The sequence below is a fragment of the Populus nigra genome, chromosome 18 (genome assembly GCF_951802175.1).
Source record: "Populus nigra chromosome 18, ddPopNigr1.1, whole genome shotgun sequence".
In the NCBI taxonomy this organism is placed as follows: domain Eukaryota; kingdom Viridiplantae; phylum Streptophyta; class Magnoliopsida; order Malpighiales; family Salicaceae; genus Populus; species Populus nigra.
Genome location: NC_084869.1, coordinates 13794516 through 13822135, shown reverse-complemented (window position 1 = coordinate 13822135; position 27620 = coordinate 13794516). Strand labels below are relative to the sequence as shown.

General features: G+C 33.8%; 4 protein-coding genes, 1 non-coding gene and 1 pseudogene across 6 annotated transcripts; 3 read left to right on the top strand and 3 right to left on the bottom strand.

Moving 5' to 3' along the window:
• The first annotated feature begins 3045 nt into the window (after positions 1-3045).
• Positions 3046-4308, top strand: LOC133677770 (uncharacterized). Its single transcript, XM_062099875.1, has 3 exons — positions 3046-3216; positions 3339-3665; positions 3779-4308. Exons 1-3 carry the CDS (start codon positions 3147-3149, stop codon positions 3955-3957), a joined length of 576 nt encoding a protein of 191 aa, XP_061955859.1. The 5' UTR covers positions 3046-3146; the 3' UTR covers positions 3958-4308.
• Positions 4309-5355: 1047 nt separating this feature from the next.
• Positions 5356-10590, top strand: LOC133678362 (uncharacterized). Its single transcript, XM_062100650.1, has 7 exons — positions 5356-5809; positions 6202-6343; positions 6843-6934; positions 7131-7224; positions 7984-8186; positions 9820-10079; positions 10270-10590. The coding sequence occupies exons 1-7, from the start codon at positions 5522-5524 to the stop codon at positions 10418-10420; spliced, it is 1230 nt and encodes a 409-aa protein (XP_061956634.1). The 5' UTR covers positions 5356-5521; the 3' UTR covers positions 10421-10590.
• A 2885-nt stretch (positions 10591-13475) lies between these two features.
• On the top strand, positions 13476-14540 carry LOC133678463 (heavy metal-associated isoprenylated plant protein 39-like). 2 transcript variants are annotated; one of them, XM_062100759.1, is made up of 3 exons: positions 13476-13612; positions 13709-13787; positions 13890-14540. In XM_062100759.1, exons 1-3 carry the CDS (start codon positions 13604-13606, stop codon positions 14117-14119), a joined length of 318 nt encoding a protein of 105 aa, XP_061956743.1. In that variant the 5' UTR covers positions 13476-13603; the 3' UTR covers positions 14120-14540. The 2 variants fall into 2 exon arrangements, with proteins under 2 accessions (XP_061956743.1, XP_061956741.1); XM_062100757.1 differs by having other exon boundaries at positions 13479-13612; positions 13706-13787.
• A 1712-nt stretch (positions 14541-16252) lies between these two features.
• LOC133678320 (pentatricopeptide repeat-containing protein At1g55630-like) lies at positions 16253-20665 on the bottom strand (annotated as a pseudogene).
• Positions 20666-24238: 3573 nt separating this feature from the next.
• Positions 24239-26571, bottom strand: LOC133678361 (low-temperature-induced 65 kDa protein-like). Its single transcript, XM_062100649.1, has 5 exons — positions 26505-26571; positions 26161-26379; positions 25613-26029; positions 24617-25513; positions 24239-24500 (listed from the first exon to the last, which is right to left on the bottom strand). The coding sequence occupies exons 1-5, from the start codon at positions 26569-26571 to the stop codon at positions 24424-24426; spliced, it is 1677 nt and encodes a 558-aa protein (XP_061956633.1). The 3' UTR covers positions 24239-24423.
• A 782-nt stretch (positions 26572-27353) lies between these two features.
• On the bottom strand, positions 27354-27425 carry TRNAD-GUC (transfer RNA aspartic acid (anticodon GUC)). Its single transcript has one exon. It is a non-coding gene; the product is annotated as a tRNA-Asp (tRNA).
• Positions 27426-27620: the final 195 nt, after the last annotated feature.

The window sequence follows — 27620 nt, the reverse complement described above, 5'->3', positions numbered from 1 at the left end:
ACGTAGGTGTATGGAGCAGCTTGCACGTATCTCAACTAATCTCATGGGCCCTGAAGTTAACAACAATATAAACCTCTAGTGGTCATCATATGAGCAACCACATAGCTCGAACCTGAGACCACAGAGAAAGCAAACCTCTTGATTTCAAACTCTTATCACTGGACCACCACCTAGATAGTATTAGGAAGGGGAGAAATAAATATAAAGAGGGGAGAAAAACAAGAGAAAGGAAATTAAATAAATATATATTGTGAGAGAATTCTTATGATTTTTTTTGTGAGATGGTATGCAATTTAATTTCCCTTCTTTTTTTTTTATGTATTTTTATAGCTTATATATATTAGTTATATATATGGTGTGAGTAGCTAGTATAAAATTTCTCGAGTTAATTTGCATCTCTTTCAACACTTGTCTTTCAATGAGCTCATCGTAGAAAAGGTAAATATATAATGATATCAACAGCATAAATCAAGCAATAATGAGCATATATGGCTAATCATAATTCGTCGTTTTAATCTTTTCTTTTTAAAAAAATTCAAGAAAGTAAACCTGTTAATGTATCTCTCTTACCAGGAAGTTGAATGGAACCACGTCATTTCCAAAAGTTTAGGCCCAGAAAAAAAGAAAGTAAGATATTAAATTACGAACATAAACCCAAGATTTTCTCCCTAATCATGGGAGCTGCCTAACTTCTGGTCCATGTACAAACAGTAAGTATTGGTCGCCACTTGACCAGTAACTACCTCTCCGTGAGTGACGGGCCACAAAAGTCAACGTCCTTTCTAATCTTCTCACGAAAATGTTTCTCTTTCACATTGTTATTAGCAAGTTCTCTCACATTGTTATTAGCTATATATTTGAAATATTTTATATATCAACCATTATTTAAAACATGATCTGATATAAGTTCTATATCAAAAGTGTCGATCCAAAATATATTAAAAATTAAAATATTATAATTTTAACTAGATAATTTTTCTTTTGATACTCAAACTTTGATCTAGTTAATTGAGTCACAAATTAATTAAAATTTTAATTAGATTAGATTTTATTTTAATTTTTTTAATTCAAACCAGTTTAGATTTCAAATAAATCTAATTTTGAGGTGATGCAGAAATTCAATTTAGATTTTAAAACAATGTTATCAACTGATAATAAACTCCTCATTCTCATTGGATTTTAAATATATTTATAAATATGCGAGTGCATTAGGCCATATTCAAATGCTCCACTATATATATATATATATATATATATATATATATATATATATATATATATATATATATAAAATGTGAAAAGTCAAGTAAATTGCACTAGCTAGGTACGTATTGAATCCACGAGTGAGGCTTGTGTTATTTTTCTCCTCATTTTTCGTTTTTCTTCTTTGAACTAAAACGTGGGTTTTATTCATGAGGTTGAATCACAATCAAAGAGAATCAGCTCCACGTGTATTTGTCACAATCATCATTTTAAATTTAATTAATGGTTTATATATACATGTATAACGTACGTAATAATTAACTCAAAACTTCAGATGTTTGGTCCATGATTAATTAGTAAAGGTGGTAACTTAATTGTTGTTCCTTCAACCCTTAGCACCGAAATTCCGAGAAATTATTACGATGGTTGAAGATTTTAAAAAGTAAAATAAAATTAGATTTAAATGATCTTGGATACAACATTAATCAGAGAAATTTAAGATGAATGAAAAAGAACTTAGTCTTAATTGATACACACAAGTTGGCTTGAATATCTTCTTTATGCACGTTTAATTTTGCTGTATAAAATGGCGGAGACAAGTGGATCTACAGGCAGTAAACTCATCGTGAAGAACCTCCATTCAAAGAAGAGAAAAAAAAAAAAAAAAGATTTGATAACTCATCAGCCACCTAGCTAGCTAAGTCCATTCTTTGTGCGCTCTCGAGAAAGTTTTTGCCCTCTTCCCTGCAGCTCACAATTCTAGGAGCCATGAAAGTTCTTACCCTCTTTCCATGCAACTCATAATTCTAGCTGTGACACCTGACATGCTCTTTCCATGGTGTAAAACATCGATCACAGTATACCTTACGACTCACGAAGAAAATGAAGATCGAGAGTGCTTTTTTTTTTTTAAAAAAAAAGAATTAACTTTACTACTTTACGAGTACGATGTTAATCTCAAGTAGAAATTTTAAATTTGAACTGTTTATAAGCTAATTAATCAACTGCGTACTTGATCAAGTTTTTAGCATCATGCATGATAGTACTGATATCCAGACATCGAGAAAGAACAAATTGGACTCTCTATATTGCATTGGTTTTTAATTAGTCAAATCGTTAATTAACCCGTACGTCAAATCGTTAACATACCAAACCAAGATTTTTATGCAATGAATCAACCAGATCAGCACCCCTAAAAGTTTGACAAATTTTTAATTTTAGTCCTAAGAATTTTAATATCCTTCAAATATACCCTTAAATTTAATTAAGGTTTCCTTCATTCAAAAAACAAAAAGCATTATTCCCTCCAAAGATTAATTTTATACATTATTCTATAATCACTTTATATTCATTTTATTTTCCAATGTATATTAATCCTAATATATCTTATATTAATTAGCATATAGTAGCCCCCCATACATAAAATCCTAATTCCGTCCCTGCAGCAGCCCTCAGCTCTCACTATCTCGACAGTTAGCAGCATGAGCAGCGGTTCTCGAACCGGCGGCTACCATTGATACAAGCCAAAGTTAGAACCTAAGTACTACTTCCAAAATCATGGATCATGTTCATGGTAAGAGTCACACACCCGCCATTGATTTCGGCCATCTTTGACTGGTAAATACAACTTCTTTTCGGAACAGTGAAATTAACGACCTTTGCGGCACGAAACCCCATTATTGTGGGGTCAACACCAATGACCAAAATCTTCATTAACACATTCTTTAACATTGACAGTACTGTTACAGTAACATTCCTGACACTGCTTTCCAATATTCTACCGTGCCCTTTAACAAGTATAAATGCCCCCACATCCAGCTCTTCTCATTCCTCACAACTTACTCCTCCTAGGACAAACACAAAAGTTGTCGCCAACTTTTTGAAGCCTAATTAACAAATATCGGGCACCAGCTTCCTGTTTTTAACCAAAACTGTGCTTAATTATGGCTTCTAGCTTCAGAATTCTGTCAGTCCTGGCTATTGCCCTTGCCATCTGTGTGCAAGGTACTCTAGGTAAGCAAGGTTTCGTTCTCTCTTTCTCTGGCAATATTGCTAGAAGCTAGCTAGCAGCCCTTCTTGATGTTCTTGGATTTTCTTTAACAAATTACTTGATCATAATGGTATTATTGTTGCAGGAGAAATAGCATGTGAACATCTTGACCAAGACACATGTGCCTATGCAATCTCATCGGCCGGCAAGCGTTGCGTGCTCGAGAAACGCGTGAAAAGGACCGGAGAAGAAGCATACACCTGTCGCACATCCGAAATTGAGGCTGATAGATTAAGGAACTGGATTGAGACAGACCAATGCATCAAAGCATGTGGACTTGACAGAAAATCACTTGGAATCTCAACAGATTCTCTCCTCGAGTCTCGCTTTGCACAACAACTTTGCTCTCCTCAGTGCTACGATAGCTGCCCTAACGTTATCGATCTTTACTTCAACCTTGCTGCTGCTGAAGGTAAATAACAAACATGGCCATCGATCTTCCGTCATTCAATAAACTAATCGTAAAGGAACACAAGTAATCAGTACTGCATGCCACTTACACCATTCTTTTCTCTGTTTTGTCAGGAGTGTTTCTCCCCAAATTATGCGAGGCACAAGAAGGAAATGCAAGAAGAGGATTGATGGCTGATATCAAAAGTTCTGGTTTTGTTGCACCAGGACCAGTGAAGTACACAGTTGCCCCAGCACCAGTTGAACCAGTAAAATACACAGTCTCCCCAGCAATGTCACCTTATTATAATTAAACCTTTTGAAAGGGAAAGGAAAGGAATTAATCAAGAGTATACATGTATGTGTGTGGCCATAGATACTAGCTAGGCAGCAAATTACAAATACAATAAGGGAGTGCACCAATTCAGTAGCCGGCCGGCCTGAGTAGTCCACCATTTGTAGTATTTCGTGTGCATATATACTAGTGTGTGCTGTGCCAATTATTTGAATCACACTAAGGTGCTGCCCAGATGTTGTTTAATTATAGGTAGATTTGGGTGTGTTTTGTGTATTATTTTTATATGATTGAATTTGCCTATGAGCAACGCATACAGATATATGAATATTGTATCCAATATATAATTAATAAACTTGTTTTGATTATACATCCATTTTCCAATTGAATTATTAATTAATTTATTATTAATTAGTTCAAGCCGACCTCTTGCTTCTAGTTAATTATATATATTGAAATGTCTGGCAACAAATTAAATATAAGAAGTCAAAACAAATCATAATTAAAATATATTTTTCCATGAAAGTAAACATTCACTTGAGTAACCTTTCCGACTGTTTTGAAAATCATGCACAATTTCATTTCTTGATGGGCTTGATCGTTTAAGTTAATGTTTCAGCTTTCTTTTGTGTCACCAGGAAAGCTTCGGAAATTGGAAAACGTTGATCCATTCTGATAAGAGGCAAATTGTAGCCTAAAAGTCATAATTAATTGGGTAATTTTCATTTTGTGGGTAAAATGGTATGAAGGTTCCATAGTTACGTGGTTTTGTGGCATTTGTATCCTTTTTTTTATTATCAGGGATGACAATGAATATTTATTAAATACGTTTTTTATATATATATATATATATATATATATATATATATATATATATATTTCATGAAAGTCTCCGAATATCTCTCTGCATGTCTCAATTCATAAAAGACTAGAAAAATACTAAGATTATAAATATATATATATATATATAAATAGAAATATAAAAAATTATTTATATATATAAATTAGGATATTAAGGTCTATTGAATCGAAATATTTTACCTCCACCCCTTGAATAAATCTTGATATTTTCATCTTGTTTTTAAATGATAAAACATCATAGTTTAATAGTTACACTGACTTATATATCTAAACTTATACGGAAAAATAATTTATCCTCTATATCAGTTGATGTATTTTAAAAAAATAATTAAAATAATTTCTTTAAATATTAAGAATTTTGATAAAAAAAAAATACAAACCTAATTTGGATGTAAGCACTTCTTTTATTTCGAGACTTTGGGCCATTTTCTCTACCGAAGGAATTCTGATTCAATCTTGTGCGTTGTGACCCATAATGTGGGCCCAAAAAATGACTGATCCATTGGACTTGGGAGCTAGAGCAAAAGAAATAAAAAAAATAAAAATAAAATCTGCTGCAAAGCGCTAAAACCCCTCCTCCATCTCCCACTAGTCACCAGCAAAAAAGAACACGTTGCCACTGTAATACCCTGCACGAAGACACAGCACAGCTTCCTCTCAGTTCAAGTTCCTCTCAACACATCCTCTTTGGTTCTGCTTAAAATCTCCACTTTGAAGAAAAGATGGTGAGCAAAAGACAGAAACTAGCACGAAAGAGATTCAAAGGGGAACATCCTGAGTTGTTTCCAAAACCAGAACCAACACTACTCAAGGATCCCAACAAGAAGAAGAAGAAAAAGAGCTTGCTCAAGAGAAAAAAGTCGGACCCAAATGAGCCTTATAAAAAAGGGTTTAGACGACACCCACTTAGAGTTCCTGGTATGAAGCCTGGTGATAGTTGTTTTATTTGTAAAGCTAAAGACCATATTGCCAAACTTTGCCCTCAAAAATCTGAGTGGGAAAGGAATAAGGTATGTTCTTTTTAGTGCTTTTGGTTTATAGTTCTCTGAAAGTTTGAGTCTTGTGATTTTTTTTAGAGAAAAAAGATTACTTTTTTTTTTTACTGGGTTTGATAGATAATTCTTATAAAGTTTTGAGTCTTTGTTACCTGGTAGGTATTGGATTCGTTAGAGAAAAGTGCTTTTTTATTGAGTTTGATATGGGTTCTTGCTCTTAATAGTGTTATAGGTGTGGGTTTTAAAGAAAAGTAGGTTTGGAATTGGATATTGGGTGTGGAATATGTTTATAATTGAAGATTTTTTGCTCATTGAAATTTTGATTTTTTGGTTGAATGTGAGGTGTTGTTTATTTAAATGAAGAAAATGACGGTGGTGTTTTTGTGTGTTAATGATGATTGCTGCAGATATGTTTGCTTTGTCGGCACCGTGGGCATAGCCTCAAGCGTTGTCCTAACAAGAATGACGAGACCATGGACCAGAAATTGTGTTACAATTGTGGGGAAAAAGGGCATTCGCTTTCTCAATGTCCTCAGCCAAGAGAAGATGGTACATCATCTTTCAATGGAGTTTAAATAGCTCTAGCTTGGCTGACTTTTTGAATGATTTCTTTATGCGATTAATTTCAATGGAAATAAGACATTTCTTGGTGTAAGATATTGTGTGATCAGTTTGTTTAGTTCCTACACTTTTTTGGATTGTTTGTTTGTTGGTGAGGGCAACATGACTGCTGGTAAATCAGAATCATTCTTTCAGGTCTATGGAAAAGTGGTGGTCTATTTAATTTTTTTTATTGCATAATGAAAATGACTCTGTATTGGAATTATTATATAAATATTTTTAGGTTTTGGAATCAGCTGTTTTATAGATTAATTATGTACAGACCTTTTCAATTACTAGTGGTAGGACTTGTTAAGTGGGGGTGAATTCAAAATTGAGCACAGTAATCACTGATTTTGTTAAGAGAATTGGACCTTCATGATAACTCATTTGTTGTTGACAATGCTGTTGTTATTACTGAAGTGATTTATTTCTTTTTATAATGCAGGGGGAACAAAGTTTGCCAATTGCTTTATTTGTAATGAACGTGGACATTTGAGCAAGGACTGCCCTAAAAATACTCGTGGTATATACCCGAAGGTATGTGGAACTTCACTATTTTAATGTTTGCTGTTGCCATAATGCAGTCTGCTATGCTCTTCTTTTTTTTTTGTTTTTTTATGGTGGTGCTACATGCTCGGTATCTAGATGCTCAATCGACTTCCATCTTCAGCCATCTAGGCATACTATCCATTCATTGATTTCCAACATCTTAGAAATACACGGGTTCTTACAGGGTGGTTGCTGTAAAGTATGTGGTGGTATAACACATTTGGCTAGAGATTGTCCTGATAAGGGTTTGAGAGGTTCTGCAGCCACTGGCAAAGAAGGTAAGCATAAAACATGCCAGCTTTTAACTGCCTTTATTTAAATCTTCTGCTTATAGAGTTGGTTACCTAAAATTTGACACACAGAAGACACTTGTTTTTTTTTTTATTTATTTATTGGCCTAGAGCCTGTCTCCTTGCTTATGCAGTGTATATTGCTGATGTTGTTTTAAGTTCTGGAGTATTTGGATGGTGAATGAAATAGTTTGAATAGAGGTGCAGCTATAACTCTCGACCGTCATGAAATAGTAAAACATTATTAGACAAACAAGAGAAAATAGGAAACCGGAAAATAGGTAGTGCTAGATCAAGAATGGTAGCTGCTTTGACTGTACAATCTGATACACGCTACCGGAGCTGGCAAAAATCACCGTGCTCTATTGAAATGGTTGATAACAGTAATTCATCAAAAATGCTTTGTTCTGCTGGTTGAAGTATGAATTGTGTGGCCTTACAGTAATAGGATAGAGGCTGATATAACATGATAAAGAGTCGTATACAAATCCTAGTATGATGTGTCAACCCACAGTTTGGGTCACAAAGCGAAACATGAGCTCCATGGAAATGAGACTTGATATGGGAATTGTCAAAAATAGGGCATGGGTTGCAAACCAGTACTGTCTTGTACAATTTTTGAAAATGAATCTTGTCTGCATATATATTCTTTAAAGACCTTATGTGTTCTTTCTTTCCTTTCTTATTCTTCTTTTCTATATAATGTGCCATGTTTTACTTACCCCATTATTTATCTGCAAATTTCAGCTACTGGAAGGGAAGTAAGGCCTCCCGGGCGGGTGACTAAGTTTGTAAGTGGAGATGAGCTTGATGATGATTTTATGACAGGAAACATGTATAGCATTCCAGCAGACAAGTCATCTGATTCAAAAATCGATCCTTCTGTTTCAAAAGATGTTCATGTAAAATCAAAAAAGAAACAAGGTCCTAAAGTAGTGAACTTTGTAGGGTAGAAACTGTCCTGAGATGAATAATAGATTAATAATGTGTTTGAGATTACGAAAAAGGTTGTTTTTTAAAATATTTTTTGTTGGAAATGTTTTAAAATAATATTTTTTATTTTTTATTTTTAAAATTTATTGTTAATATCAATACATTAAAACGATCAAAATAAATACAAAAAAATTATTATTTTAGCTTTTTAATATTTACTTTACATGCTTCAAGGAAAGTGGTAAATAAAATGTTATTTTATTATTTTTTCTTATAAAAATACTATTTCTACTTGTAAAAATACCAAAATATTATTCATTGCAATAATATTTTTAATTTTCACTTTTTCTCCTTATATTTTTTTTAATTTATGCTTTTTTGGTTTGTTTTATAAGATTATTTTGGTCTTATAACCTGTGTTATGAATTTGGTGAATTTACTCGGGTTAACTTGAGTTTTTTATTTTTTAATTTTTTTAATTAAATTTATTTTTAATTTTATCATTTAATATTGAGCTGATTAAGATTTGTCCGGATTGTTTTTAGATATGTTAAGTAAATCGGGTTATATTAAGTTGTTAAAATAATTATGTATTAAATATATTAAAATACAACTGGTTTTTGTAAATGTTTTTTACCAAAAGAGGGCACATAAAATTTTTTTAAAAAAAACTAAGCACTATTAATTTTCCATGCTCAGTTAAATATTTATGGTGAATTTGTACATCTATTTTCTTCTAATCGCAGCTTAATTTCCCGGCCCCAACTCTATGGAACCCTACCTTGCCATTCTCTGTAAAATAATTTACCAGCAAAATTAATCCCATTAGAAAACCTATAACTGATCAATGACCGTTACCCTGATAAAAATTACTATATTTATAAGCAAACCCTTAAAATAGAGCACACTATTTTTATTTATTTTTTTCTCAGAAACAAAGAGGCAGCAAGTTGATACGTGATAGAGGGGTTGAGAAGACGGGCATAACGTGGCAACGTTAATCTGTTTAGAGCTTCCTATTTTTGCTGTCTTTGATGCGTGAAACCGTTGTTGTGGACACGATGAGCCTAGGAATATTAGACAACTCTCAACCCATGTTTTGTCCCTCAAATTTCTCACCTTCCCCGTATTTGTCTGACCTCATTGTATACCCCGAATCAAGGATCTGATCTTTACCCCCTTCTCCTCTCCTCTTCTGCACGCCCATCTTTCCATTCCCTTCTCCTTCCTGAGTTTTCACGAGGTTTTTGCTCTCATTGGAATTCAACATGGTATGCTCCTTACCTCCTACGTTCATATGATATTCTGAAAAGCATGTGTCATTAATCTTCTAAGTTCTACATTGCTAGCTTTCATTAATTTATATAGAAGCCTAGCATGATGCGATGTTGGATCAAATATGTGGATATTCAGCAGGAATTGTCGTTTCATCAAATTTTTATTCGAGACCATTTCTATTTCTTAAAAATCGATTTCATTTCTGTTCATTCATTGAATTCAGCAGCTCAAATGATTCATGCCTTGTAATTTCAATCCACCGTACGTGTTTATCGAGCAGGATGGTCCATATGTTTTCTCGGAAATTGTTTGATCCATATATGTCTGTTTTCTTCTCTTTATATTTTCCAATTAAACATTTGGATTAATTAGGCGAACGCGGCGTCTGGAATGGCTGTTGATGATGAATGTAAGCTGAAGTTCTTGGAACTAAAGGCAAAGAGGAACTACCGATTCATCATTTTCAAGATTGAGTCTCAGCAGGTGGTGGTAGAGAAACTTGGGAGCCCTGAAGAAACTTACGAGGAATTCGCTGCATCTCTACCTGCTGATGAGTGTCGCTATGCTGTCTTTGACTATGATTTCACAACTAATGAGAATTGCCAGAAAAGTAAAATCTTCTTCATTGCATGGTAATTGCATAGTTGCTCAAATTGCTTAAAATTTTCTTTCCTATATTTGCCTAGCTCAAACCAAAAATATATAGCAAACTATGCATGATACTCTGGCTAATGCTTCGCTGCTTGTTGGAGTCACTTTTTTGAACAAGAGATGTGAAACGCTTACCAGACACAGAATTACTAGATTGTTTTGCCTTTGTAGGTCACCTGATACATCAAGGATCAGAAGTAAGATGGTCTATGCAAGCACCAAAGACAGATTCAAGAGGGAACTAGATGGCATTCAAGTGGAGTTGCAAGCAACAGATCCTAGCGAAATGAGCTTTGACATTATTAAGTCTCGAGCTCTTTAGACATTGTTGTTTCTCTTCCTTCAACTGCCAGTCTTTCTTGACGAATTTCATTTCGCCGGTGTTGTTTATTAATTTACTTTTTTATGTTTATTCTTCTAACTTAATCCTAATTTTTGTTGTATGGATTTATGTTAACCTTGTTTGATATAATATTATGCATTATTTCTTCATGTTCAATACTTGTTAAGATATTTGCTCTGCGTTACGTTTTGATATGCATTATTATTCCTGGTGCTAAAACACATTGAGAGATCACTATAATATGATGCCTTGATGAAATAAACTAGCATTCTGATATTGAAATGAGGATTGATCTTATAACAAGCATATGATTAGTAGATTAAGTACTGCTACTGTCAAGAAAAGAAATAGAAACTAATCTACAACACGATACTTCAAGGAAACAGATAATATCTAGCAGAGCTTACGTAGAACATCCTCGAATTTGTACCTCATGTAATCCAAAAACTGATAGTTCAAAGTAGATATGCTCCATCTCCAGTTAGTAATCAAGAAGTCAAAAAGGGTCTAAAAGCTAACCACAAATCCGAGTGCCATGCTCACATAAAACCAATACACTTCCTTGTGCGCCCATGCTCAAACACTTCAGTTCCATTGATCATGAACTCACCTGCAAGTTTTCAGCAGTTGCTGTGCTGCACATAAACATCTGATTGTGTGTAGTGACGTGAAAAAGATGAACATTGAACTTCGTTGCTAGTGCTTGTAGTCTTTATTCGTAGTGATAACAAAAAGCAAATTAAGAGCGCTTCTAGACTGAGAGATTGATTTGTTAAGTCCAACTCCAAGAAACAAATTAGGAACCAAAAAGTTACCAACAAAAGGTAAGAGGAAGGATCGATCATGGTTAGAGATGAGAAATTTACATAGGATACTAGAAGAAGATGGTTAAGGCGACATCCTGACAAGGTAATGCTGATAAAGAAGGGAGTGTGCTTGCCTTAATAATGTCCGTCTCATTTCAGTTATTTGTAAGGAAATACAAGGTGGACCTTACGGATGTGACTTGTTATGTTATGGCAGACATCCTGAGCCCATTCGCGATAATCCCTTTTACCAGGCCAAGAAGCTAGCAAATTTTTTAAGGATCTATTATAACTTGTTGGAGCTTCAAAAGTGCCTTTTCTCTCTCACTCTGACCACACCCCATGTTGGAAATGCATAACAAAAACTAATCTTAGTGGTTACAGTGGCCAGAAACCAAAGGAAGAGAATTGCAACAGAAAACGTTGAATTTTTCATTACCATGTACTGCCTTTTGGTGTTCTTCGCATTCTTCTTTAGCTCATGCTGCAGTTTAAGGCTTCTTATTTTTTTTGTTCTGAACTTGGTTTTGGCTTTGATTGCCCGACTTTCTCAACCCCTTTTGGATGATTGTTTTTTCTCAATGGCTGTCTCTTTGGCTCCAAGGTGTCTATCAATAAATATATCCGGAGCTGTCAAAAGAAAAGGCTCCATTCGTTCTGTTTGAAATACCTGACAGTTTGCAATTTTGAACACCATTTGCAAGAGAAAAATAATTAGATACAATATCCGCATGCACCCTCACTACTACATTCTAATAACGGCAAGTAAACGGATGCTTTAGTAATTGATAATTGGGTATGAAAAAGGAAAAGTCTTTCAATGTTCAGAAGAAAGAAAAGAGGAGGGGCCATTTTCACCATGTAGATGTAGGGTACCCAATCTTTCGTTTCAAGCTCTTGAAAGAAGAGAGAATCTTCAGAACCGAAAGAGTAAATCAATTATGGAGAAACCAGTTTGGTCACAACTTTCAACTTGTCAACCCAGTTTTCATGTCACTCTACTTTTCTTCCTTATCTCCATCTCCAACTCTCTCTCTCTCTCTCTCTCTCTATATATATATATATATATGATGGCCGACAAGGTGCGGTTTCAAGGTCTCCGTCGCCTTTGCCATTACGCATTTCATTTCTAAATCCCACATAAGCCATGATGAAAAGTGTTAGTTAACTACGTGCCCTAGTTAAGGGAGGAACAATATATCGAATAAACCTTGTATGATTTTCAATTTCATTCCCATATATCAAATATTTTTCAATCAATTATGAGATTCTTCCATACAAAATCACCATAATTTTTTAATAGGAAATTAAGATCAGATTTTAACACTGGATATGAGTTTGATACATGTTTAAATCCTAGGACCAGATAGAACACAGCTAAAGTTGTAAATGTTTATAGTTTTTTTTATTTATTTTGCAAAAGTCCCATAAAATTCGAAAAGATAGGTTTAAATACTTCAAACATAAAAAACAACTAGAAAACAACGGAGAAGGAAAAACAATTAAACTAAAATCTAAAATCAACAAGCAAAGGCCTAGATTACGGGTCAAAGTTTTGAATGCATTTTTGAGAGCTTTGGAATGGAGTTTGACGAATCTGAGCAATCTAGATTCACTGAGCATGAATAGGATTTGAAGAATACTTCCATTTTCTTTAGGAATATATCCACCTATATAAAATTTGAGTTGAATTTTAAAAATTATATTATTTTGAGTTAAATTACCTATTTGGATAACTTCTTAGACTATTTTTTTTTATCTATATGATCCATAAAATTCTGAGTAATTAATAATCATTTTATTGGATAAAATAATTAAAAAATATTAACAAATATGCATGAAAGGACTCGATTAAGAAATGTATTAAATAATCTAGAGGCCGGGTTGAAAAATGTTTTAGTTTGGAGATCCAATTGTAAATTAATTAATGGGTAGATTGGGGATTGACACGATCTAGGTTGCTCTAAAATAAATATAAAAATATTTTATCAAATTGAAAAATAAGATAAATTTTCTTAAGAACCCTAAACATTACATGATCGGTCATATGCCTACTCTATAGATTAAACAATAAAGGAGAGAATATTTTTCTTTTTAAAAAGAAGGAAAATAACATATAATGACAAATTCAAGCAATCAAGTGGCTCAAACTTGTCCATCACGCTAACTTCTCTACTTTTGTCAAAAAGTGTCAGGGATCTACACAAATATATCTGCATGTAGTCACCCACCACCTTCACCTGTAGAGTACAAACAAATAGGAGCACCACTGTTCACATCTTCAAACCCTTTATATACAAAGCTCACCGCAAATTATTGAAGTATTCATACTTCTCTTCTTCAATCCTCTCTTCTAATGGCTCAGGTACCTTGTAGTTCTTCTTTATTTTCATGTCCAATACATGTTGATATTGTCCTTATTTTTTAAAAAAGCTCTCTTTAATTTCCTAATTTGTAGCAGAAGGTGGTGTTGAAGGTATTGACCATGACTGATGTTAAGACAAAGCAGAAAGCTATAGAAGCTGCTGCTGATATTTATGGTATTTCCCTTTCTCTTTTTCTTTTTCCTGTCTGTATTTATTTTTTGGAGTTGGCGAGACAGATTAAAGCAGAGCTTAACAAGTTTTTTTGAACATAAACAGGAGTTGATTCCATAGCAGCAGATCTAAAAGATCAGAAGCTAACAGTGATAGGTCAGATGGATACAGTGGCAGTGGTGAAAAGGCTGAAGAAAGTAGCGAAAGTGGACATAATCTCAGTTGGACCTGCAAAAGAAGAGAAGAAAGAAGAAAAGAAAGAAGTGAAAAAAGAGGAGAAGAAAGAAGAGAAGAAGGGAGAGAAGAAGGGAGAAAAGAAAGAGGAGAAGAAGTAATTAATTAAACCAGGAATATTCCATTCCCTTTCTTCTTCTTCTTGTTTTCTTCTTCTTCTTTTTTTCCTTAATTTATATGCTTAATTATTACAAGCTAAATCATACTGTAATAAGTTTTTAAGAGAAGTTTTGCCCATGAAAAAAACCCTATTTTCTCTATCTTTTCTGTTTTGTTCCAAAACAGTCAAAAAAATATTCAAGAAAAACATGGTAGAAGCCAAGCAGAAAGGGTTTTTTTTTTTCTCTTTGTATGTCCCTAATATTGTTTTAGCATTTTGTTTTATGCTAGCCCGAATCAATCTTTGGCTTTTTCTTCGATATTAATTAGCAATGTTGAGTGTAATTTGGGCATCTTCGAGATGTAACTTATGCAAATGGGTTATGGATGTAAGTGTCCAGTTGATGACAGAGTTTGGTCTAATGATCGAATTTCCTCTTCCTATTAGTTAAAGGGTCATTGTCCATAAAAAAATGAAAGCTTACCTTCATGTTCTGCAATGCATGCGCCATACGATACCTTCACCAGGAAAAAAGAAGTAACAAAAGGGCAGGCAAAAAGCACAACTTTTTCAAAGGTCATAAAAAGAGGTGGAGAATTCATCGTTCTTTCAAAGTTTACGAGGGAGTCGCATCGTGCTTGAGAGTGACATAAATGAGGTCACCTCACCATTTATAATTAGTTTATGGTTCTGTGTGTGTGTGTGTGTATTTTGTAGTTATGTATACGTGGACATGAAAATTAGAAAGCATCAAGAGACATTTGATTAGCCATGCCTATAAATCAAGGTGGGAGAAAGGTTATGGATTATCAATGTTATTGGTGTCCTGAGAAGACCATGTTATATGCTATGTGCTCTCGGATTTCTGTGCAATATTAATAAGACGCAGGAAGCATTTGCTGGATCCATGAATCAAAAAATACCAGACGAAAAAGAGATACCTGAGGCACCAAGTGGGAGTATTTTCATTGTAAATAAAGGAGAATTGAATCTGTATTTGTCTTGTCAGGCTCTAAACGATATAATTAATGGGGTGGTAACGTCACTGAGCATGCTATTTGACTAGAAACAAAGCTTTGGCCTTTAGAATTATTAAAATGGCAATAGTAGGCAAGTACAGGTGTGTTGCCCCCCACCCCACTGTTTCATATACTAGTCCAGCAAGATTGTGAATGCCGAAACACCCATTTATATGTGCTATTTCTGGATTCCCAGTCCCATCTTATAACATGGCAAACATGATAACAATAGCAATAGGAGTGAATGGAGAAAGTTTTCTGCTGTGCTGTTATAGGCAGCCAAAAAGACGAGACTCAAGCTCTAGAAGGTTGGAGAGCCAATTTTCTGCTGTGCTGTTATAGCAGAGATATGATTGTATGCTAATATATGACCCTACATTCTTAAATATTTCAATTCTTAACTCTTCTCTTGCACTTATCCAATCTGGAGGTGATAAGTGAAATGTTTGCCAGACAAGAGAAGTCGATGAAAATCAACTCTCAAATAATCAGAATGTGATCTTCATGGAGAGTTGGACACAGCCAGTGAGTGTGAACAACTACCTAATAAGAAACCCAAAAAAAAGAAAGCAAAGGAAAGGAAAAGGAAACAATAACTGATATTTGATAGAAATCTTCAAAATCCACTCTTAAACTAGTACAAAAGTGGGTACTCAGCATTCAAGAGCAGATCCACTTGAAAACTTTAAGAAGAAATGGCAACACCAACAAAGTCAGAAAGGTTTCTCATGTAACTGCATTACCCCAACTCTTACGCAACTGCATCACCCAAATTTATTTGTTTCGTCGTCGTCGTCATTGTTTTAACGCAAAGAAAAGCCAGAAGAATTTTGCATTGATTAGGCAAACTTAGCAGGAGCTTTGGCAACCATTCCTCTTCTTTAAAACTTCCAAGGTCTATATTTTTATGCTGTTCCCTTAACAAAAAAGGGCATGGTCATCTTCCAGCCACAAAATGATCAATGGTTCACAGTAAAGATATCAGATTTCAAAACATAGATTGAGTGACAAAAGAGCTTTTTATCACCAGCTCCTGGTAGTTATGATAACAACATATATATATATATATATATATATATATATATATATATATATATATAATGATAAGATGCAAATAATTGAAATGATAACTTAATAATTATTATATGAATACAACTAGAACACATCAAATTCATGATAAGGAAAAGCATCTTAAGAAGCTGATGATTCTCAGAAGTTTTTCAAAACTAGGCTTTCCATTATATCTCAATTATGCTGCGGGAGTAAGTATGACAAGGGAGAAATTAAAGATAAGCATACTTTACCCTACTAATTTCCATGAAATCTAATACTGCAAGCAGGTAAAGGGCATCAATTGAGCTAAATCGTTGAGAATCTTCCCAGAAAGTTATGATTGAAAATTATCTATGGTACAGAATGTACCACCTCAGCATCCCTTGTATCCTTTGATCTTTGCGACTAGATGGCTGTATTTCCCTTTCTCTATCATCTGCTTTATCACTTCATGAGCTTCAGAAAGCTTTCCAGCATTCCACAAATTTCTTACTAGGGTTCTGTAAACATGAAAATCAGGATTGCATCCTCTAGATTCCATTTAGCTGAGCATGGAGCATGCCTACTCAAACTTCCCAGCCATACAGTTCAAATCATAGAATTATAAGTAAATGCATTGGTGATTGGCCATTGACTATCATGTCTTCAAACATTTCCTGAGACTTTTCAAGCTCACCTGCCATTATATATCCTGTGATCATTACAGTGTAACAAACAACATCTGGCATGCATCCAGTTTTTATCATTTCATCAAAAAAATACTGGCAGCCGAGTAAATTCCCAGTCCAACTCAGTCCATCTATCAACGTAGTGTAATGAAGAATGGTAGGGTCAGTACCTGCCTCCTTCATAGCATTCAAGTGCAGCAAGTGGATTGTCTGTCTTTCCATAAACATGTAGAAGGATGCTATGGTATGAAAATCTCGAAAAATTCCATGACCAAGCATTTCATCAAGCAATCTATGAAACTTAGGTGCCTTCCCCAACCTACATTTTGCATAAAAAATAACATTAGAAGTAAACATCTGGGGAATGATGTTCATCCAACATATACTGATATACCCACTCAATCAACTTCTACTGACGCAGAACAAGCAGTGAATGCAGAATTGCATTATAAGAACTCTTGTAAAGCCTAAAATTGAATGTTTTTGACTTAATGAACCTTTCCAAAACATTCATAGCCAAATCAGCCTCATCGCAAGTACGAATTAATATATTAAATGTCTGTGCTGTAGTGTGAAACCCCTTCTCAATCATCTCACCTGCTAGTCTCCACATTGCCCTAAACTCCTCACACTGTGCAAATATCTTCATTAACAAATGAAACGTATTCCCGGTGTGCTTGTAATTTCCCTGCTGATCAGACCACATGAAAAACCCAATTTAGCACACCTGGTTTTATTCTCCTCATTTATGTTCCTCAAAAATCCTGTAAGAACTTCACTCACAAGAAGCCACGAAACCTATCTTTAACTCACTTAAAGCCCTTTTTGCATCAAATCCAGGGCCATCTCGTCTAGAATATCAAGAACTCTATAAGCATCAATTCTTGTGCTCTCAAAATAACTACGTCTAACCAAGAAATACTCCTCAACACAACTTCCACTCTCAAAAGAATCAAAATCTGAACTTTAATACATTCTCTTTAAGGGTTCCTCAACGTATTGAAACTCATTATCATTCTTATCACCACCATCAAAACTACAATCACATAACTTTCTCGAAATGAAAAGAAAGTATGATAATTTATGAACTACCCTCGTACCAAATAAAGCTACAGAGTTCATTGTTTGACCTTATTAGACCCATAATTTAACCAACCTCACAACACTCAACAAATACAAGAAACCAACCAAAAGACTGGAACTTTCCAACTGATAGAGCTCGAATCTCCTTCTATAAACAAATTGAGAAAAACTCATCAAACTTAAACAACTCAATTGAACAAGAAAAGGGTCTTATCTTTATAGCCAATGCTCATGAAACAGAGGGAGCCAAGGCAAGTTCAATCAAAATAACCCCAAGAGGACTTAGAAGAATGAGCAAAACCTGAGGACTCACCTGGGTCTAACTTATTTGTTGAAAAGATCAAGTCTTTTGAGTCCTTTAGCAAGTTGTTGGTGCTATTGCAAGAGTGAGGACTGAGGTGAACTGAGGAAAGCTTTTTCGCAGAAAAACATGTCACTTCAAGAGACTGATCATAGCAAGCCACGAAAGTAGACCAGGAGTTTGATCTGGTTACTATTTGAGAACGGAAAATCCGACTCCTTCATATATATTTTTTGGACAATTAATATATTTCTCTCTCTTTTTTTTTGGAATTTTTTTCTTACTTTATGATATTTTTATATGTTTAATAATAATTTGTTGGTTTTTAATATATTTTTTTATTTTTTGAATTTAAATTTATTTGTCTCCCATTTATGGATTTTTTTATATTTTTTATTGTATTGATAATTTCAACAATAATAATATTTTATATTTTTTTATCACATGTTCTCCTTAGAAAGTGGTTTAACCTATTTTTATATTTTTTAAACTATTTTTCATTTAAAAAAATCATGGTTTTTCAATAATTTTATTTATTAATGTTAAAAATAAAAATAATTATTTTAATATATTTTTAATTAAAAAATATTTTTATACTTTACACCATATTATCAAATACACATTAATTATAACAAAATCCATCTTCCTCAATAATTATTTATATTAAATATTTAATTAATTTCAAATTAAAATTATTCTAATTCAGCTATTATATATTTTGACTGTTTTTTTTTAAGTTTGGTTTGATCCAAAACTCATAATCCATCCAATTCATAACACATGTTTTGTATTGAATCAACACCAAGTCAGGTTTCTACGAAAAAAATTATTTAGAGTTGTTTTTAAAAATATAGTATAAATCGTATTTTTTTTTCTGTTTTCTGATATAAAAATAATTTTTAAAAAATTAAAAAATATTATTTTAATATATTTTTAAATAAAAAACATTCCATAATTGCCATAACATTTCCAAAACACAGGACTTTTACAAGATTTTATGGTTTGGACATGGATTAATTAGTTCAGATATCCCTGTACTTTCATAATTTTTTTAATATAGTCCCTCATCAAGAAAATTAAGTAAATGAGTAAATTTGTGGGTTTGCGTAACGCAGCAAGCCAGAACATTTTTTTTTTCATTGGTCAGAAAAAAGATGCTCAAGCAATGCAAGCATGTTTTAAAAAGTAAAAAAGAAACAATTCGGGGCATAAATCTGACTGAAAAAAAAATTATTATTATAATTTAATTCGATAATCAAAAAATAGATAACGATAATAAATTAATAAATGGACCATTTAAAAAAAATCATGGAACATGCAAAAAAATAGTTAAGAAAACAAAAAAATAACCAAATTAAAATTCTAGCCAATCAAATGCAGAAGAAAAAAACTTCAAAAAAGAAGAAGAAAAAGACTTCAGCCAACCTAAATAGCATGCTAAACATACAAGCCATGTCATGAGATTATAATAAGTCAATAGAAATTTTCTTCTTTTTCTTCTAGTGGCTGCGGCCAGGAATGAGAGAGGGATGTTATTTTCGGTTTGGAGGGGGTAACGTGAATGGTTGTGGATTGTTGTGATGGTGTGGAGGTGATGGGTAGGTCTCGGTTGAAAAAGATGTTCGCATGTGCGGTGTTGGGAGATTCGCGGTTAGATCACGGTGTGTAGTGGTTTCAATCGCTGGATCTCCAGAAGGACACCACTGCTGGGAAGAGGGGACGATGTTGCTGCGAATGGTGGGGAAGGAATCAGTTGGCGAGGGGGCTGTTGGTTTGATTCTCGGCTGAATGGAGATCTGTCGGCAGAGAGGGTTATGAGTGAAGGGATGCAAGGCTGAAAATAATGGTTTGGGTAGGATAAAATGACAGTTGTGTGGTTACTGGAAAATGAAAGGGGAGGTCGTTGCCGAGGAAAACCAAAAGAGAAGGGTAAAAAGTAAAAAAGAAACAACTAGGTATCTATTTGATTGAGAAAAAAAAATTATTATAATTTAATTACATAATAAAGAATAGATAACGATAAGAAATGGATCGATTTAAACAAAAATCTTGGGAACATGCAAAAAAAAAAATAGCAACACTAAGATTCTTTTAAAAAAAAAAAATTTAAATTAACCTAAGCGAGCATGTCAAATATACAAGCCATGTTATGAGACTATAATAAGCTAATAAAAATAAAATTAAAAAAAATCAAAGTTCAATTCCAAACAAATCTAATATAGAAGGATGGAATTGAAAAAAACATCAATTAAAAATCAATAAAAAAAACATCCAACAAACCAGATAATCCAATTAAATTTTGCATCCTAAGCTATGTGAATGAAATAATCCAATAGAATGCAAATTAGAAAACATTACAAAACTCAATTCTAAATTAATATAATGCTGAAAGATAAAACATAAAAAATATTAAAATCTAAAAAAGACAACCCTAAATAAATCAGAGTTAACTTAGGTCAACTTGTCAAGCCCACGTTTTAAGTGAAGGACAATGATAAACAAATAGAAAGAAAATCATTAAGCCCAATATAAAAACACCTCCAACCTTAAAGGATGGAACTAAAAAGGAAAATTAATTCATAACCGAAATAATATTGAAGGATAAAATTAAAAAGGAAATATCAATCTAAAAAATTTGTCAAACTAAATTCAACAAAGAACAACAAATAAAAAGACTTGACCTTAATTTCTAATCATATAAATGTTCAATGATGAAACTGAAAAAATACGAATTTTTTTTTAGAAAACCAATTCAAGTGAACTTTCTAAACTTAGGTTAATCTCTCAAACTCACAACTCATTAAATTCTAAACTCGAGCTGAATCAAAAGGCTCAACTCTTGAACTTTTTCTAACTTGAAAAAAAAAAGTTGCTTATGTGATGGTAGCATTTTTAAATAAGTAAGATAAATCTGAGATTCGGGTCATTAACTTAATTAAATCCAATAAGCTCATTTTATTTAATGACATTATAAAAAATATATGCAATAATAGCAGATAAATCGAACAAAATAAAATTAGGTTGGGTTAATTTGGGTTAACCCTCCAAACTCGCGACCCGACACATGAGATTGGAACAACCTCACAAAGAAGAAGAAAAAAATGAAGCCTAATAATGAAATTAAAAAAAAAGAATTAATTGTAAAAAGAAACCTAAAAAATATCAAAGTCAACTTGGTCTAACACTTTGAACCTGTGACCTCGATCTTGAGGTTGGAATTACCTCATAGAAGAAAAATATAAAAAAATTATAAAGTTAAATTCTCGATCAATAAAAAACTGAGGGATAAAATCAAAAAAAGAAAGTTTCAATAAAAAAATGATCTAAAACAAAACAAATAGAAATTAAAGGAAAAAGGACAAAATTTGACATAAAAGTTAAGTAAAATCAAATGCTGAGAGGTGTAATTGAAAAAAAATTCAATTAAAAAAATAATTAAAAATAAAATAAATAGCAATTAAAAGAATATAACTAAATCCGATATATGATAAAATCAAAGGATGAAATTAAAAAAAAATCAATTTTATGAATTATTTAAAATAAAAAATAGTAATAAAAAGAACATATATCAAATCAGAAAAAAAGTAAAGGGTTGAAAAAAAACTGAAGGGTTGCTTTTAAACTTTACAAGGTCAAACACATAAATCAAGGAGGGAGAGAAAAGAAGGGGGGAAAAAGATTGTCGACACCAAACTGAAAGTCTATTAGCCACATGCATCACCTAAGGATGGAAGAGCCTCCATGAAGATTCAAAAAATTCTATGGAAGTCGACATGAAGAGCTCGATCGAGCAAAGCAACACACTTTCATGTGATAAACACGTACTAACAACTTTTCAATTTTAAATAACATTTTATATTTGTAAAAATACTAAAGTGCCCGTAATCCAACTTGATTTTAACAAAAAAAAAATACATAATGAAAAGATGAAAAAGACTATGCATGCCATTTGAAAAAAATTTGAATTCATTTGAATTTAATTGTAATTTAATCATTTTCCTATGTTGTAAAAAAAAAAAGTTGAAACACCTCCATGCCTAGTTTTATATTTCTTTTTCTTTAAATGGTAAGTAGTCATTTTATTTCGCAAAACAATAATAAAAATCTCATATTATCCCAAATATGCAAAGCAATTGTTTTTCTTGAAAATGATAAAATAATAATTTTATTATTCCAAATTATAGTAACAATAAATCTTGAGCTACAAGAAAATTGCTATAGTATTTGAGTTAGGAGTTTTAGTTTTTTTTTTTGTGATAGTTGGACGCGCAAACGTTAACATGATAATAAAAAAGTAAAAGATTTTATCTCTGCAATAACCTACTTAGATCTTGTTTATCATCGTGGTGTAATTATATTTTTTATATTTTTTGATTTTTTTTAGATTTAATTTCTCTTTTATATTATTAGATTGTTGTTGATATTAAAAATAAAAATTTTAAAATTTTAAAAATATTATTTTAATATATTTTCAAGCGAAAAATACTTTTAAAACAATCTCTATCACACCTCAAATATTTTAAGATAACCACATTATATTTTTCCAGAAAATTATTTTATTGTTAAAGAAATCAAAAACAACTTTTCTCTATTAAAACAAACACAATCTTGCAAAAAAATTGAGCATACATTGCTATTGCTCAGTTTCCAAGCCTGCATTTGTTTTCTTTTTCTGCTAACTTTTACATTAGAGGAGAACAAAAACAGCAATATCTTTGGTAATTAAAAAAATTGTGTTTTATGTTGGGAGACCCACTAAAAAATTAAATTTAAATGCAATTTTTACATATTTTTTTATCTAAATTTCATAAAAATTCCTTATACATGTTATTACTATATATAAACTTCAACTATAATTTTTACTAAATACATATTTAAATACAACTAACCACATCTAATATACTTTTTATTTTTTATTTTTTCAAACCATTACCATAACAACTATTTCAAAAACAAACACAATATTTGAATTCTCTCCCATGCACCTTCTCCACTGGCATGAGAACGAATGATCATAACCAAATTTACAAAGGCTCCATGACTTTACATGGCCATATAATTAATTAGGTGTGCTGTAGAAGCTGAAAACTTGCTTTCAAATTGCACCCCTCTTCTTCAATGCTAGTGCTTGTGCAAGCACCAGTAGTGCCACTGCCATGGACCTTAATTTGCCATCACAGTACAGCCTACAAAAGAAACTCCACACGGTGGCTTCACAGTGTCTTGTCCTCGCATGTCTTGTTTCTTAGTTTGGTCCTTCTTTCCATATCCTAGCTTAATGAAAGTTACAATATTTGCTGCAGATTTTGTTTTATCAGCGATTACAGACGTGGCAGCAGAGGTTTTTGCTGTGTGCGTAGCTGCTATAGATTGATAGTTTGACTTGAATCTCACTATGTCTGTGTTCTCGGTGTCTTGACTTTGAAGGGTCTGGAGTCAAGGTATAGGAGGAGTTGGTTCTGGAGAGAATTTGCCATGGCTTCTAATTAATCATGCTGTCCAGCAAGTTTGTTTCGTTTTCTTCTGGTTTTGATTCAACACAGTTAATCAATAAGCGATGATAATGAGACTGATCCACTCAAGATAGCTCTGCTCCTATTTCTTTCTTCAAACTTAATTCACCTATCTAATCTCACGCACATCCTAGGTGTTAGTGCATATTATGAGGGAAAAAGCTTATATAGATGAGTTGCTTGGGAGGGGAAGCAGAAGCAGTAAGCAAACAGAACCCCAAATTCAAGGGGATAAAGAAGGAGGCCGCCGATTATTTCTTGGAAAGGTCCCTTAAGAAACTTACCACCATATTACTCCACTTTAGAACTGGGATTTAGGGTTTAGTAGTTGACTTTGTAAGGTTGGAAACTATTGCTAGAAATCCAAACTCAAAATCTCATTTTTTTTCATCCTTAATTTGAGTAATCTGTGTTCAACTGTCTGAAAGTCTAAAAGAAATTGGATTTTTCTACCTATCTCCAGCATGTTAACGATCTTGAAAGTTAATAAACATCAAATTCCATATTTTTCACAGACCACAACAATTTATACATCCATGCAGTGCCTGCCATTACCGTTTCATTACAGTTCTATCAACACAACACCGAAGAAAAACAACATTTTCGCAACTACTAGAAACCATGTAAAACGCAGAGTCTCTCAAAGAGTACTAGACATTGCATGTTCCTCAGTTCCCTGTCTCTTGAAGTCTCCTCTCTCCTATTTCTTCACCACTAGCATAAGTAGAAGAAAACCCTTCAGCACCTGCAAACCCCAAAACACCAGAAAGCATCACAAACAACCGGTTAAGTCTCAATTTTCAGATTCTATCCCGAAAGCTGAATTTTCAAACCCAATTCAAGATAGTATTTAATTCTTACCAGCATTGGAGGAACTAAGTGGATGCTGCTGAGATGCCCTAGATTCTTCACTTTTGACAAACAAAGAACCAACAGCACCTTTGAGCTTATCAACCACAGCCTTGGCAGGAATATGCACAGAAACCGAATCCGTTATTTCGTCAGAATTCTCTTCTTCTCCACTACCTAACCTTTTCTCCACCTCCTCTGAGTCTGTCACTTTTCCCAATGGCCTACCGTTCTTCCACATCCCTGTCTCAGTCTTTCCGTTGTTCAAAGTCTCCGAAATAACTTCAGAAAGCGCCATATCTTCTTCTCCTGGCCTCAGCTTCTCCGCGAAATAGTCCTTCACTGACACCGCTTTATCTTTCCCTTTAATCCTGCTTTCCGCTTCATTGCTGGTATTAGTGCTAGCATTTGTATTGCCATGGAGTTTTGACATTACAGTACTGCCTACACCAGCAACTTTTTCATACACAGGAGTGAGTTTCTCTGTCACAGTTGTTGCAATTTTCTTTCCATATTCAACTGTCGATGCTGGCTTCGCAGCATTTTGCCCTTGTCCTTCATGTGTCATTGTATGTTCTTTAATATTATTGTCTCTCTCTCCATATCCAAGATTGGAGGCTATGACATTTGTGGCAGCTTTTGCTTTATCAGAAATTGCAGTAGTGGCAGAGGAGATTTTTTCAGTGTAGCTACTCTGATTTGATGGTTTATCACCAATGCCACCAAGTGTGTGCTCCTTGGCTTTCAAGGGTTCCGCAGAAAATTGGTCATGGCTTCCGGTGGGAGGCAAGGAGAGCTGACCATCACGCGATCCAGTTGATAAGTTCTGTTTTTCTCCTCTTGATTCATCATAGATATTCATTTTGTCGAAAGAGTGAAGAATTGGCGTAATTCCTGCTTCTTTCCCACCTGAAAAGTGCAAGAATTAGACCCTTTGGAAGACAAAAATTAGCTCAATCATCAATACCAAAAAGCATTGCTTGCATGCCTATATTGAACAGAACTTACCAGAACCAGTTGGATCAGTGACTTTAGTCTGATAATTCGATGGAGCATGATCGCCGAGTCTACCCTTTGGAGCATGAGGATCCTCCTCCAATCCTACTGGTATTTTCAAGTTAACTTCGGGTTGCCCTCGAATCCTTTCTTGTTCATGAACAAAACCCTTAACAGGATAAGCATCTCTTCTTTGTTCAACAGTTGCTGGAGAAACAGATGCAGGTGAATTAACTGGGGCATGGTGTACTTCTTTTAAGGCAGTTGTCCTTCCAACAAGAACCTCTTGTTCAAGAAGAGAGCTCTTCATTGGATCAGTGCCTGTATGTTCCTTTTGCATTGTTGTTGGATTTCCATAAGATGTCCTAGGGTTACCCAGCCTCAGACCTTGTCCTTGCACAGAGCTCCTAATAGCAGCAGAATCGTAGGCTGCAGATTTGATTCACAATTAAAACCATATAAAGGTTCCAGAAATTTATTGACACACGAATCTAAGCCTGTCTTTCTCAAGCAAGACCATTACCAACTGTTGATCGACATTGAAGCAAGTAGCAACAAACCTGATGCGCCATGAACTTCTGGGTCCTCAACCATTTCTTCATCCTCATCATCATCTTCCTCGTACAAGTCATTATCATCAGGCACATGACCCTCATGATAGTCATGGCCATGACCATGACCATGTAATTTGACTTTGTCCTTCAATTTCTTGGCTTTATCCATCACCTTCTTCAACACCGACTTCTTCTCATGATGATATCCATCTTCACCCTCTACCACTAAAAATTAACACAAAAACATGAGCCACATTTACAAGAACAAAATTAGCCCACAAGTAATTAACCAAATATATTCAGCCTGCATGATCTTTACAAGAACATTGCAAGTTAAATAAGGTTCTTACCAGGATGCAGTCGTCCAACATTGTTGGGGTCATGCTCATAGTCATGAACACCATGCGGGCGTGCCATTTGTGATTCCATGATGAAAACAGTAAATTGCCAAAGATTAGACAGTTACTTACTGAAAGAAAAGGATAACCATGCAGTAGTGGAAGAATTTGAATAATTTTATAGAGGGACAAGACAGTCACATTGCCACATTTGCATGGAGGTGGCCTTGAAGGGCGATTGACACGTGTATAATAAGCAAGACATGTCCGTTTCCACAGACACGTAACTGTAGGTGCTTCTACACGCGGTGGCAATGCCGGAGAGAGTGATGGGAGTGGATAAACTTTACCAAAAAAAATATCATGAGGGCCTTCTGGATATCAAATTGTATTGGTATGCAGTGACTGAAGGTGTGCATGCCTGTATGGTATGGAGAGGGACAGGATCACTACACGTGGAGTAGAGTATTAGCTAATAATATCCGTACTTTTAAAACTTCACCCCGATAAGGTTCGGCTCCCGGAATAAGAAGGGCTGACCAAATTTTTTATTTAAAAAAATTAAAATCATCAATTTTTTTTCTATAAAAATTATTAATGAGTTTATGGCTGGGGTTTGACCATAGGTCAATTTAATATTTTAACTAAATCGCATGAATTTTTTTTGTTTATATTTTTTCTTCAACATCAGATTATATTTTTACTTGAAAAAAAATAGTGTCAAGCGAGTTGTAATATAAAGTCCATTGAGTCTGTCCTCCAATAATACTATGCTATGATGGCCTATGCTATGATGGCCTGTGCCTTGGCCTCTGCTTCCCATTACTTGTGGTAAAAACTCAACAAAAAACAAAAAGAAGTCGCCGTTGCCGGGGATCGAACCCGGGTCACCCGCGTGACAGGCGGGAATACTTACCACTATACTACAACGACATTGCTGGCATAAGTTCAACACTCTATTAATTTAAAAATTTACATGTAGGCTCGCTCCTCTTTTTTTACCTTGCTGCTTCCGTTTTTGGTTTTGGGCTCAAAGCCTCAAACATATTACATGTTGATCTTTCAGGAATTAAGGGTTTTTTATTATTATTATTTTTTATGATTCTTATTTGGATTTTCTTCAGAATG

What these genes read in the sequence shown, in the direction of transcription:
- LOC133678362 (XM_062100650.1), top strand. Translation starts at nt 5,522, where the DNA reads ATGGTGAGCAAAAGACAGAAACTAGCACGAAAGAGATTCAAAGGGGAA. An exon ending in AAGTAGTGAACTTTGTAGGG is followed by an intron (nt 8,187 to 9,819) that starts TAGAAACTGTCC and finishes TGGATTAATTAG; the next exon opens with GCGAACGCGGCGTCTGGAAT. An exon ending in AAAATCTTCTTCATTGCATG is followed by an intron (nt 10,080 to 10,269) that starts GTAATTGCATAG and finishes TTGCCTTTGTAG; the next exon opens with GTCACCTGATACATCAAGGA.
- LOC133678361 (XM_062100649.1), bottom strand. Translation starts at nt 26,571, where the DNA reads ATGGCACGCCCGCATGGTGTTCATGACTATGAGCATGACCCCAACAAT. An exon ending in CACTGATCCAACTGGTTCTG is followed by an intron (nt 25,514 to 25,612) that starts GTAAGTTCTGTT and finishes TGCACTTTTCAG; the next exon opens with GTGGGAAAGAAGCAGGAATT. An exon ending in ACTTAGTTCCTCCAATGCTG is followed by an intron (nt 24,501 to 24,616) that starts GTAAGAATTAAA and finishes TGGGGTTTGCAG; the next exon opens with GTGCTGAAGGGTTTTCTTCT.
- LOC133677770 (XM_062099875.1), top strand. Translation starts at nt 3,147, where the DNA reads ATGGCTTCTAGCTTCAGAATTCTGTCAGTCCTGGCTATTGCCCTTGCC. An exon ending in CTGTGTGCAAGGTACTCTAG is followed by an intron (nt 3,217 to 3,338) that starts GTAAGCAAGGTT and finishes TTATTGTTGCAG; the next exon opens with GAGAAATAGCATGTGAACAT. An exon ending in CAACCTTGCTGCTGCTGAAG is followed by an intron (nt 3,666 to 3,778) that starts GTAAATAACAAA and finishes CTGTTTTGTCAG; the next exon opens with GAGTGTTTCTCCCCAAATTA.
- LOC133678463 (XM_062100757.1), top strand. An exon ending in AGCTGCTGCTGATATTTATG is followed by an intron (nt 13,788 to 13,889) that starts GTATTTCCCTTT and finishes GAACATAAACAG; the next exon opens with GAGTTGATTCCATAGCAGCA.